This window comes from Halictus rubicundus, chromosome 4 (assembly GCF_050948215.1).
Source record: "Halictus rubicundus isolate RS-2024b chromosome 4, iyHalRubi1_principal, whole genome shotgun sequence".
Lineage (NCBI taxonomy): Eukaryota > Metazoa > Arthropoda > Insecta > Hymenoptera > Halictidae > Halictus > Halictus rubicundus.
Window position 1 is genome coordinate 21,194,736 of NC_135152.1, and position 13,781 is coordinate 21,208,516.

General features: G+C 43.1%; 1 protein-coding gene across 18 annotated transcripts in view; it reads left to right on the plus strand.

Annotated features, from left to right (window-relative positions):
* Positions 1-13,781, plus strand: part of Dlg1 (MAGUK family member discs large 1) — a 797,939-nt gene that overhangs the window by 510,451 nt on the left and 273,707 nt on the right. For all 18 annotated transcript variants that reach the window (XM_076787382.1, XM_076787375.1, XM_076787389.1 and 15 more), the window contains one exon: positions 2,475-2,570. In XM_076787382.1, coding sequence (XP_076643497.1) covers positions 2,475-2,570 — 96 coding nt within the window. The remainder of the gene's footprint in view (positions 1-2,474; positions 2,571-13,781) is intronic.

Below are 13,781 nucleotides of genomic sequence, written 5' to 3' on the forward strand. Positions count from 1 at the left end.
AACCGACGGTATACGAATTCTCGCGGATACTAAACACCACGATATTAGCAGAAGTCAATATTTTATTTGGACTGCAATGAATTTTCTAGTCAATGAAGTAAACTCTCTCTCTCTGAATTCTAACTTTTATAAAATCACCTATGACAATTTTGAATTTGCATAAAAAATCTACAGTCTAGTGATGGAATACTTCTACAGGGTAATTTGTACATCATCGTGCAGTCGGTATGGAACTTCTTCGTCGATGGTAAACGTTTTTGTGCTGTCTCTTTGGGCTCTCCTCTTTACAGACATTGTCCGAACAATTTCCAATCAGCAGGACTGCCATTATATTTATTTTGTCTGGTGAAATACCCTACCTTCTTCAGTTGTCAGTCCGTGACCGGTTTCCACTGCAATTGTTCAATAAATCCTCTTCCACTTGTCGCGTTAAAAGTGATTCTGTTCTTTCCACCTCAGCCGTGATCGAGTCTATTCTGGTTGCCTGCGTAAACACGGTCCCATTCTACTTCTTCCATCGGATATCGATTCTACTCGGTCGATCTTGACAAGAACAGCGCCCGTTCTACAATCCCGTCGAAGTTTCGAGGACTTCCACCGCTTTCGACCGGCTCCGAACCGATTTTCTGTATCGTCCGCTTTGCGTGGAGAAGTTGTTACTTCGCTAATCAGACGGGGAACAATTACAAATCGGTTTGCCCGCGCGACAAACGGTTGTCAGCCATTTCGTTTCGACATGGATAATCCCCCAAGATTCTCATCTTCGGGAAATAAGTGAAACGTTCCCGGATTAACCGGTCTTCCTAATTTCACAGTCTGTCGAAATCGGTTTTACTTGTTTTTGTATGTTCTTACAGCTTACACGTATGACTCTGTATTACGCGTAAATCGTACTCCCTTCCTCTTGAATTTGGAGATTATTTATAAACAATCAAAATACGTTCTACTCCTCTAAAATACATAAGAACCCAAATTCGTAATGATATTATCAAATTTAACAATTGTTTTCAACAGGGCAACAAATTTTGGTGGGAGGACCTTAATTTCAATTTTAAAATCACACTGTTCCAACAATTTTGCATCCTTCTTCGTGAAATTAGGTATAAATATTTCGTGGTTTCATTAAAACTGTTTTTTAATTTCACACAAGTCCAACGCGTGCTACACACCGAAATATTTCCGCAGAATTCGATAGGCACAACGCTTCCTCAACAACAAAAATATTTCCCACTCTCGACATACACAATATCATACCGTGAAAGTTAAAAAAAAAATGTACCGTACACTGTTTCCAAAAACCAAAAATGGTTAAGTAACATTCGGTTTGTTCTGAGAGTTGGCTCCGTTAATGCAGCCGGTCAACAAATAGAAAACTCACTGTCATGGGAAACAAAAGCCAAACGAAAAGAGCGAGATCGACAGCGAGAGACAGAGGGAGAAAGTGGAACACGGTTTTTCCGACGAAACAAGACGGTAATATTTTTACAGAAACGTTCGCCGAACAAAAAAATAGAAAAATGCAAAATATCACAGGGTGACTTTATTTGCGCTGTAGCAGCTGCAGCGAAGCGTGAGAAGGCAAATTCTTCGCACGTTCGTCGGCAAAGCAAGTGCAACGGTGTGACCGGAGAGCGGCCGGCGTCATTCTACGAAGAAACGCGCTTGATCGGCGACGATAGCGGCGATCGTGCATATTTAATAAAGAGCGCAGCGTAGGCTGACTCGAGGAAAAGTGGCGTGGGATGTTAAACACACCTGCGCATCGAAAGTTCGTCATGAATAATTCCGTTTGGTTCGTTTAACGCGGTCAGAGCGAGCAAGCGCGGAACTTCCGTCAGCTCCCGCTGAACGATAATTGACTTTGCGTCTCACTGGCTCTATTTATTTGCACGCCTTCCGACCCCCCATCCCTGCCCCCACGGTTTTACGCCGCCATGCCGCCGGTGAACGCGACAAAGACAGCGAAAACAAGAAGTCGGGGGGCCAGCGAAGTTTAAATTGCGGCCAGGGATCGAGCCCGTGGCTTAATAGCTAATTGATCCAGAAATTAAATCTTTCCCTCGTTTGCGCGACGCGATGCGGCCGATCCAATGGGCGAATTCGCGGTGTTTGTAATGTCGTTCGGAAAATTGCAAATTGTCCGGTTAAGCGCTCGTTCCGGCTGATGGAATAGTTAACGTCGCTGATTATTCGATTCCCACCCCCTTCCCACCCCGGAGTTTTTCGTTCTTCGATCTGCGACCGAGGATTTTGACTCTGCGAAACGAGTACGGTGATAGTTTAATAGCGTTGGGAGTAGAACTGTTTGCGAAAGAGAGTGAAGTTGAGGATGAAGTCGTTTCGAGTAATTCAGTGATAATTGTACAAGTTTGGTCGGGCTACGGATATATTTTGCACGAGTTTATAGGAAACACGTATCATTTTCTTCCAGCGAGACGATTAAGGACCGTTTTCAGATCATGTGATTATTGCAGGGTGGTCCAGCTTTCCCGGTGAACCAGACACTGTCGAACATTTATGGCCGCAGGTCGGTCAGTCCTGACGTTCCGCACCACGTAGACGAAACTCAGGTTCGTATTCTATTTGATCTGTCTTTGTCTGATTTGTTGTCGAAACAACTTACTGAATTAAGACCAGACTAAATCGAGGAATGAAAACACAATCACCGTATTGTCTAGATCTATTTAGACAATTATGGTGCTCGATTGAAAACAAGGGTACCTGTCAGATTCCTGCAAACTTAAACTACTGCTAGTACGAGTTCTGTTTTACCGACCTCAGGTGAAACACAAGAACAGATACAAATAGACTTGGATTACTTTTGACTCCCGACAATACTATTTATCCCTCGAATAACGTTGGGTATAATCTAAATTCTAATCTCTAATTTTCTAGCAGGCAGATTATATCAGCAATGTTGATCTTATAAAAGTGAAACAAAAAGAGTCGCATACGCAGAACACGTATGGGTCTTGATTAATTTTAATTTTCTTTTAGTTTATCTTGAATTAATTATAGTTACCTTAGCGTTTCAAGTCTTTTAAGGGGCAATAAAAGGCAAGAGGTCTTAGAGGTCTCTAAAGTCTAGCGAGGACTTCTTGAGATCCCAAGGATCTCATCATTACATTACCCTAAAGGGAAGGGGCCAGGAAGATCCTGGTAAGGGTGAAGATAAGGGTGAATAAGGGATGATGGAAAGGGAGCAAAGGACTTCATGGGACCATCAAGACTGTTGAGAGAAAGACCTTGTAGATCTCCGAGAACATCAAGGGACCTCCAAGGGGCGAAATCATCAGAATTTCTGCGATCATGATAGCGTGAACCGATGTCTGCAAAAGTATGTTTGCTGAAAAGATTCGATTCTAAATTTTTGACTACTATTATTAATGTAATATAGTAGGAACGTGCTACTGGAGATGAACCGGCTAGTACGTCTGATCATGACGTACCGATTCTACTCGACGACTTTTCAAAATTGATTTTCTTGAAAATGAAATTTTATTTGACAAATATGATTGTAGATTGTTCATCTTTTTATGTAGATTCACACCTGTCCGATTGTAAAAACGCCCTAAATGGGTTAGTAGCATAATACCTTGTCTATGGTTCAGTGAATAGTTCTCGAACTTACTATCATCCGTGATAAGAGGTCGCTGTAGTCAATTTGTAAGTCGGTAAGGCAGACAACTTTGGGCTACGAAAATCCATAAGTAGTTCGGTCTATTTTTGTACAGACAAAGTATAGGAGTAACCGAATGTATTTTTTCGTTTCCCACCTTCCCATCCCTCTTCCTCAGTTTCTTTGTCCTTCATCTTTCTTTTCTATCACTTTCCCTAGGACCTTTCCGGCCCTACATTATCTCTTAACCTTGCCCAGATTCTCACCTTCCCTTCCCTACCCTAGATCCCATCAAACCTTCCTTTCCCTTCCCTAGATCTCCTGCATGCCTAGCCTACCCCTTCCTAGATCCCCTCATATTTTTCTTTCCCCTTCCCTAGATCCCTTTATGTTTTTACTCTTCATTCCCTAGATCTCCTCATACACTTCCTCCTTTTACCTACCCCAGATTATCTCCTACTTTTCCCTTCTGTAGATCCCTTCCCCTCTACCCCTTCCTGCCCTTCCCTGTCGGTAAGACAGACCCGAGACACGAACGCCCCTAAGGGTGTTATGTCTTTTCTTATACCTCGTTTGAGCTAATATTTCCTTCTTACTTCAGACGTCTGTCGATAAATTATCAGCCACTGATTCTTTCTTACCGGCAGACATAGCAACAATCGATTTTTATCTCAAAACGATGCACTCCGCGACAAAAAGTTTTTTAACCGAAAAATCTCATTTCAATGATCCTCGCCCCGGCGACAAAGGCAAAGATTAATTTGTTTGCATCCAGTATAAACGGCAATTTTCCGGAAGTCTGGTTTCCTTTCCTCCCTTTTTGCTTCCTCATTTCCGTGACGAACAAACCAGAAAAAAGGAAGGGTGCTTTATCTTGAACCTATATACAACTCACGCTCGCTGTTATCTTTCGACTTCTTTCTTTGCCGAATCCTGCTGTGCTTCGGATACAGAATGAAATGTATTGTGCGACGATCTCGACCGGTTCACTTGGAGAAAATCGTTATCGCCGTTCTTCTTCTTCGTCTTCGCACCATTCGGACCGCAATGAAAACGGGTCCGTTATTTTGAAACAACAGGATACGGCAGACGACGATTTGCCAGGGTTTTAACTTGCTTTTATACCGGTTGTAAAAATCCACTTTCACGTGCATCCGGTATTTCGTCCATTAATGCTGATATGCTCCGCAAATTCGACAATTTCGTGCATAACGGTGAGAGAGCGCCGCCCGTGGTCAGCCAATTTCGAAATTGTACCAGTAATCATCGTATTGGCATAATCAATGCCGTTCCGCGGCTTTTGTATAAGTGCTGGAACTATGGTCGCGCTCGTTATAATATTATTTCATTCGATTTCACCTGCCAACAGGAAAATTACCATTCTCGTTTAGCTATTTAATTTTTTAGCATCGGGAAACCGCAGACCCATTATTCCTGATTCATTAACCCCTTGCAATTTATTTTACGGTTACAGTGGTTAGAACATCTTTGTCGGTCATAACTTTTCAGAAGAAGATAATCTACATTTATTCTCCTATGTATTCTATTACGTAAACAACAACAAAATAGGATTTTATTTCGGCTCAGAGGAAATTAATAACACACATATTTAATAGATTCTAGAGTCTGAGTGGACTCAAGACTTAAATTTTACAAAGAATTTGTGTTATATGTTGTATACTTTCTCAAAGATATACACATTATTCATATTAAAACTTCAACAACTGTTTCTTAAGAAGATTCAAAAATATTGTTCCTTTGTCACCAGATTAGCTAAGAAACTTTTTTCAGAAAAATGTTAGTAGCACAACTATTATGCAACCTCACCTGTTTCCCGACAACTTTCAGTCACGCGAGCGTAGACAAATATTTCCCGTTGTTAACACGTCGCGAACAGATTTCAGCGGGAGGTCCGCGGAAACTTGTGTAAAACTTTTAAAACACGTTCGCGATCGCGGTAATATTCATACGAGCAAACCTCACGATCCATCCGTGTTTGTTACCGAATTAATAGAAACATTTTCCACGGCGAGGAATATAAATAGCTCCTAATACAATGTCGTTCAATTCTATGGCATTGAACCGCCGCACTGGCTGCCATTCTCACGGCGCGGCGCGAAGTTTAATTAAGCGGCCGCTTAATCAGACCGGCACGTAAATTTTCAGAGAAATTCCCCGGGCCAAGACAATCTCGCCGGGCATCGATCTCCAGCTCCGTGACGTCTCTATTGTCTCTGAATATTTATATCGTCGCGACTTGTTACCGTCAAGTTATCGCCCGCGAGCCATATTAAACAAGTTTCTGCGAAAATGTAATGGAATGTTCGAGGGGCCGATGTTGAAACTATGCAGATATCGGTCTCGAACGAGAACACGCGTCCGCGATTTTCGACAGCTGTTTGGAGGCCATGCGTCTGTTACTTGTCCGATTCTTGACGGCAGCATTCGCTGGGAAATCATTGCTCTCTTAAACTAACTATTTCGATCCACTTCTGCCGGTGATTCACGTTTGTTCGCGACGTCATCCGAGAAACCATGGGCACACTCGGATTTTTCAATAAGCTAGAACAGAAGCAGTTTCAAGAACAGATTTGTTAATCAATTATACAACCACCGCCGTTTTATTTGCAATGCGTATCCCGACGTTTTACTATCCGATGGACTTCTTTCCTACAAATTTTTGCGATCGTCCAATAGAAGGATATTCATAGAATTTAGCTTTCTTCATGGTCATGGTTTTGGTCATCTTCTTTCAATTTCAATACGAAATTATTTTGTTGTTGTCGCTTGACGAGAGCGCTTATTATTATTTTTGTCGAGTATATTCCCTCGCACAACAGTGTGATTATTATTAGCGCGCCTCTTATTAGCAGAAACAATATTTAGGGTAAATTTGTTTCCCCACACCTAAATCCAGCGAAAAATTATATCGTACTCCGTTAAGTGTCTTTGTTGTGATATGAAAAATTAGAAGGAGGCTACGTTGCCGCTCCATCATTCTAGCCACTGTTTGCTTTCCACGGAACAGGAAGTCAAGGTTTCATCCACCGCAGCCTTTCCGTGGCTAACGAAGGGCAGGAATAGGTTTGTTTCGATTTCGTGTCGGAATTAGTACGTCGTTTGTCGCGCGACGTCGACTACGGAGCTGGGACACGTGCGGGAATACGTTTGTTTTCGACATTGACGCGGCAGTACGTGCGGCGTGTGCTGGCCAAACATCGTCGGGCCGTTCCGACGGGAAGAAGCGTGTCGGAATTAGACCACGACGCCTTGGTAGGAGCGTCGGGACAAGCGGCCACCAACATCGAGACGTTCTTACGACAGTACCGACGCCGGCGTCCATCCCTTCGAGGTAGAGGCTTCATCCTATCCTCGGAACTCCGTCGTCACTTCGTGTATCTACTTTCGCGCGACTTGTCGTTGTGCGTCCGCGCGCGTGACCCCCCAACGACTCGCACGCACCGGAAACAAAAAGGAACATCCGGGAAAGAGGAGAACGGTACAGGAAGAAGAGGAGGACGCGGGAAGGGTCGATACGAAACGCGAGTGTTACCGACAGCCGCCGTCCAATACATCAAGCCTTTACCAGTCGAATATTTCGGATTGCTTTGCTAAGATCAGTCGAGTTTTCCGGCGATTGTCTCGCTTGGACAGTGCGTCCGTTTTCGTCGAGGAAATTCGATAAAACGATAAACACGTGGCGACAACGACGGAAAAGGTGCAGCCATTAATTGACGCGAATAGCCGACCTTGACAGACCCTCCTGTTTGCTTTGGACGTCAAATCGGTTGTTTGGCAAAAACGAACACGGGTGAACAGTTTGCCATGGCCGTGGCCCCATGGAATCTGCCGAGGGTTGCCGTCCCTTCTCATCACCGAACGGACCATAAAGTCTCCACCAAGACTTGTTAATTTCATTATATTCCGAAACTCAATGCCTTTGCTATCAGCATCAGCGACGATTTCATTCACGAACTTTGCGTTGAGAAAGTTAAATCAATGTTTCACGTTGTTATTTGTAGCCGTGGAATCGTGAAAATGATATATTACGTTTAATTATGAAGACTTGGAGGAACGGATGATGGTACAAATCTTATTACACAATAATGGTAAAAACCATCGCGTCGTACGTCCTCGCTACTCTTGCTAAGCGTTTGAAGACAATCAACAAGTGTCTATTCCTTCTTGAACAATATTGCTCAGCTATTTCATTAAACGTAACTAGATCGAAAAGGCAGAAGACTTCCCTGCGTTAACGTTCCTCTTTGAATAGTTTGACTCGGAGCTCGCCGCCACAACAAACTCCAGGAAATATAAAAATTTCATCGTCGCAGCTTGCTTAGCTGCACACCGACGAGTTTCCGGTCGAAAGTACCATTTTTCGGTTGGCGGTTCCCCAAAGAGCTATTTCATCCGGCAAGTGAACGTAGATTCCTCTTCGAGAGATTCCCGGGCGAAGTTTCGCCGCTTCTCTGCGGCATCGAAACACAACAGACAAAAGTTCCCGTTGGCGACGGGGGGCGCGTGTTTTTCCAAACGAAATCTAATTTGAACCCGCAAAAGACCAGCGGCCGGCTCGGAAACTCGCGCGGCAACGCTCTTGTAACCAGACCTATTTTCTTTCCGCGAGTCCGCGGTAAATAATTTACCGTCGTCGTTTGATATTCTTGGAAACACTCAAATATTTTCGCGGGCTCTCCGTCCCTACCCTCCGCCGAACACGGTGGTCCGCGGATCGAAGAATTTCACATTTTGATGAAAAATCAACTTTTTCAAATCGATGCTCGGTTAATTTGCACCCGTGAAATTCCAATAACATTTTCGCTGCTTCATAAGTGGGATGTCGTTCGAACAACAGCTAAATAAATGAATGTAGTGGCGGCTAGGTTTTCAAAAGAAGTAGTTTCCTTCAGCGAGACATCTGTGATGGTTGGATACGAATTGTGTTCGTTCATGGGACAGGTCAGCCTAGGAGGAATTTAAACAGTGGGAAGATTACAAAAATTAGAGGAGCCAAAGATTGTCCTCTTTCCTCTACATTAAGAACAGTTAAGGTCGGAAGGGCCAATTTTGCTCGAAGGAGGAGTATCCGGCAAAGAGCGTCGATCCCTGCCGGAATACGAAACATTTTTCTTCCATTAGCGTCAAGGTACGAGCGTCGCCGTGCCCGCCGTCGAATTTCATTCTTTACCCCTGCCTCTTTTATCTGGCGAGAAACATCTCGCGGAATCGTCCACGGATATTGCCGCCGTTGTTTCCTCTCTCTCCCTCTCTCTCTGTCTTTTCTACGAGCTTCCTTCTGACGGGCCGCTCCAGCCTTTCTTTTTTTTCTTTTATGATCCACCCCTCGCGATACGGGGTTTCTTCTCGAGTTTCTTGACTTCGATCGGGATTCGCTGCGATTGGCTTACGCGGTGTTCGGCCCGTCGCCTGCTACCCTTGATGCAAGCTGTAAGTTCGGAGTGACAAGCGAGTGCTCGGTTCGCAAGTATCGCCGACTCGGAAACTCGAAATGTTCGCGTGTGCGCTGGGAATTGTTCGCCCGATCGTAAAGTTCTACCGTTTTCCGTGAATCGATGGTATAGCATGCTGTTATGCGATTCTTCTGTTTTCACGACTACATTGAACAGCGAGGAAGCAGTACTTGTTCTTGTTCGAGAGAATCTTGTTGCTGGATACGCTAGATCGAGACAAGGTGTCGATGAAAATAACGAGAACATTCTTTTGGTGGCGTTTAACGTAATGCTTTAGGTGGATGTAGATGTTTTAGTGATGTTGGTTGTTTGGACAAATCGATAAAAAATTGCATAAAAAGGTGGAGGATTGCAACCATTGTAATTGTAAGTCATTGCTAGACTGAGGATCGCATTTGTGTTACCAAAAAGTAATAGCGTTTTTAGTTTAGTTCTGCTGCAATGCATCTTCTAACCAGCGGAGAAAATTATTCGCTCAGTTCAATGTTTAAGGCATAAGTTGTGAAAGTAAGAAATTGCATAAAGATTCACGGTCTAGTCATTGTGCAGGAACGATTGGACAAGACTAAAACTTTTGCACATACCTAATATACGTATTTAAAGTAATAGACAAGGAAATGCAAACATCATTAATCTTTATTATCCACAAATACACGAATTCCAAGACTACCACGACCAAATACTTTCGCACGAGAGCGTCCGAAGTATTCAAGAAAACTTTCTCTTCGACGAGTGCTGCGACTTCATCGTACATCGAATAAATATTCTGAAGTCGGAGGTTACGACTCACGAAGACCACGACGACGCTGTCGGAAAAATCAGTGCAGCGAGTAGTGCGAGCAGAGGGAGAAATTTTCGCCGATGCCAGGACAGGTTAACTTTTCAAGGGTCGGACGTTTCGGAAGAAAGGGTGGCAGATTCTCGCGGAATGATCTCCGGGGAACGTGCGGTTCAAATGTTTTCGGAAAGCGGGTAACGGTGTGACTCGAAGAAAATTGCACGTTCGACTGCGACAGCTGCGAGACCCGATGATTTATCTTGTATCGGGGAAACAATCCTGTGGAGTTCTAAAGTCGCACGCGGATATATATATATATATATATATATATATATATATATATTCCGCACGGCTCCCTGGGATGTGTGTGGACAGTCAAGAGCAAAGTGGGATACGGAAGCCGGCGCCTGATTATGGCAAAAGTATTTCGCTGGGTGTTCCCTCGCCAACTGCTACGAGGAACTGAATTACGTTCGCGCTAAGGAAACGTCGAACTGTCACTGCCTGCAAAGACAAATTCCATTAGCCGTTTCTGTGAAAAAAAGCGGCAGTACAAAATCCTAACAATTCAAAAAATTTTGTTACAAAAGACAGGAATTCTCTGCCAACGAAAAACTTAACGATTCAACATTCAGTTTGGTCGTAGATTATTTTTCTAAACATCACCGTGATAATAATAACTGTGTGAATTGAACTGAAAACATTTGTTGAGTACGAGAAATTTTCTGCAAATGAAATGCTTGAAAAAATTCTGGCAAAAATGCATCGGGATGAATTCTAAAATGAATAATTTGATATTTCCTGTGAATGATAAGATAGTGGTTCTGTTAATGATATAAAAATTGGTTTGTCTGGAAAAAAAGTGACCGGCTCCGTCTCGGACGAAAGAGTTTTTGCGCAAGGTGTGTGACTGTGCCGTGGACGTATTAGAATGGAAGAAATTACGTACAGTCAGGTGACGCGAGGTTAAAAGTCAGCGACGCGAACTGAACCGGTGTGTACGAGGAGAGCGCGATTCGACACGAGGAAACAATGATCGACTGGGTGTCTATCGTGCGTCATTCACGGCGACGCTTCAGCGACTACATGTACGGGGTACCCATCAAAGTGCGCAAACGAAGAACAAAGAGGACCTGTCGATCCGCAGAGCGCGGTAGCGGTAATCGTAACGCGGTTCCGCGCGATTCGAAACGATCGAGCGACATTTGCGGATGCTGTTGGCATCGCGTGAGTTTCTTTCACTTCGATGATACATTTCCACTTGAACGCCGCGTTGCTAACCTATGGATCGAACGGGCAAACAGTTTTCAAAAAAATCTCCACGCAACGTGACACCGTGAAAACACAAAAGGAACACAGGGACAGAGAAACACGGGGACCATCCTGTGATATCGCTATAAATCTTCGGACAGAAAGTCCGAGTTGGTCGTTGGACCGAATTTTTATTTCATGGCCGAATCTACCTTCCATTTTTCAATTATAATTATTTTCATAATCGTGTATTAACCCTCCGCGAGCAACCTAGGTCTAGCAAACACTGAAATAATTCTTCCAACAGTCGTATTTAATATTTTTCTCCGTTTTTAATAAGTGCTCGAATAACTCTTTCAACAATCATATATAGACTGTGGATGTTTCTGCAAAATGAATATTGTCCTATTATAAGGGACTGAAGTAAAATAAAATTATATTTTCTAATAGCTTTTCAATCTTATATTTGACGTGTCAATTTCTGTCATGAATGCATCAAATCCGCAGTCTAGTCATATATATATAATATTTTCTGCTAGTGGCAATAAGGACACTCTCTAAGAAGTTTTCGAGCAATATTTCTTTTTCTTTTTCGATGTATCGGTTCACTTTTAAATTTACGAGTTCGAGTTGTCGCAGCGTCACAGTTGTCGGTAAATCCAGACCGAGTGGCAAAATTTGAAGTAATTTATTTTTAAATGGCACTTAACGAGAAATGTTCAAAGCGGTTCGTGCCGCCATGGGAAAAAGGCCAGAAACTCTCGAAACGTACCGGAACGCTTTACTACGAATTGCCATGTTTCGAGGCGCAACGTTGACGGATTTAAAGCGTTTCGAAATTTCGCGCCGTGCCGTTGGCTAAATTCGTTTGGAAAGCAGGAAGCCGCCGTTTATTTGTACGATCCGTGCGCGTAGATCAACGTGTAGTTCATTTACCAGTGGGACTGCGTTAAAGCGCTGAAAAATTGACTAAACGACCAGCCGAATAGGAAGTATCGCCGATTTATTTCATCCGATCGCGCCCCTTTATCCGGCTTGAAAAATATTGCGAATTTGTCACTGCAGTGTTGACCGAGTTGTAACAAATTTTTTTTCATACGGAACAATTGGAAGGTACTGCAGCTCGAAATGGGTAATTACTCGCTTTATAGCTCGTTTTCGAGAATGGGGAAAAATTCCATGCGATTTAAAATACTAATGCTAAAAAAGAAGGTAGTTTGAAACGTTCTCAATTCTCGCACGGATGAGCCTACGGGTGCAATTAAAAAGCCGACTTTTTTGGCCAGGAGGTGTAATATATATTTTTTTTTCGAACTCGATTGTACTCGAGACTGATCCCGGAGGAAAGTAGCGAAGAAAGATCGGGATTCGGGAGCAACATACGCGTCGCTGTTTATTCGCGCGGATGTGAACAGCCGGTTGAAACGGAAAGGTTTCAATAAACGTTCGCCTCGATCATTGATAGAACAGCCGAGCTTCTCGATAGAGCCCGTCGTATCCAGAAGCCCCGCGGGGTCGCGATAATGAAATGAAATCCAGGATTCCGAGAGATTAGCCGGTGAAAGTCGGAGCGTCGGCGATATCGAAACCTGATGCAACCAGTGCGTCGCGTCGGTCGGGGCTGAGGGCAGCCAGTCGAAACCGTGCTGAACACTGGTGTATACAGGCCCCCACCCCCGCCCTCTGATCGATTTCTTCTGGTTCGTCGACGAGCCCCACGTGAAATGATCTTTTTGAACGTGCCGAAAATCGGCCCGAACGAAGCCAGTCCTCTAATTCTGCACGCCACTGCGGAGAAACGAAAACGCGATAAATTGTCCGTTAACCGTACGACCCTGTTGGTAAGCGTGCGCGTTATTCCGAATAATATTCGTCATTTCGATTAATTTATTCTTTTTTCTTTTCTGTCCCGTTTTTTCACTCCATTTTTCTGCCGATTCAAACGGTTGGTGACGCAAGTGACGGTGGTGCTTTTCATTCTTGAATAAACATAACGGACGTGTGCTGTCATTAGGTTCTCAGTGATACATTCAGCATTGTGAGAAGATTGTATATAGACACCATTCACTTTTGGTGATGTGATATTTCATTGTGAAAGTTAATTAAAGAAATGAATGGAATTTTCATTTAGATTTCTTAGCGTTCTGGATTTTTAGTTATTCCGGTATAGTGTTGTGTAGATTGTCAATCTCAGATTATTAATATTCATTAAAATCGTGGAACACGGAGGACAATTAAACAATGAACAAGTTCACCGAATTTTGGAATTAAGGAAACAAAGTTTCACAATTTATTTTTCAAAGAATGAAGAGGATTGTAAAGTATTTTCCAATTTTTGTTAATTTCAGATTTCATAATCACAACGAGTCTCAACTTTCGCAATTAAATATTACTATAAAATATTCACGTTAGGTTGATGCGTCTGGTCATGGCCCACCAATTCTACTTATTGTAAAGACTAACGCGTGAAAACCTGACGAACTCTCAAACCCCATTTTCTCGAAAACAAAGTGTTATTTAAAAAAACGCTTATTCTATATTTTCAAGTTACATCTTTCTGTAAAGTCAACCCATTTCTGTACCAAAAGATCGGAAACATCCTGTACGCTATAGCAACAGAATCTATTCTTGAAAATCCAATGCTGGCACACGTGTACAA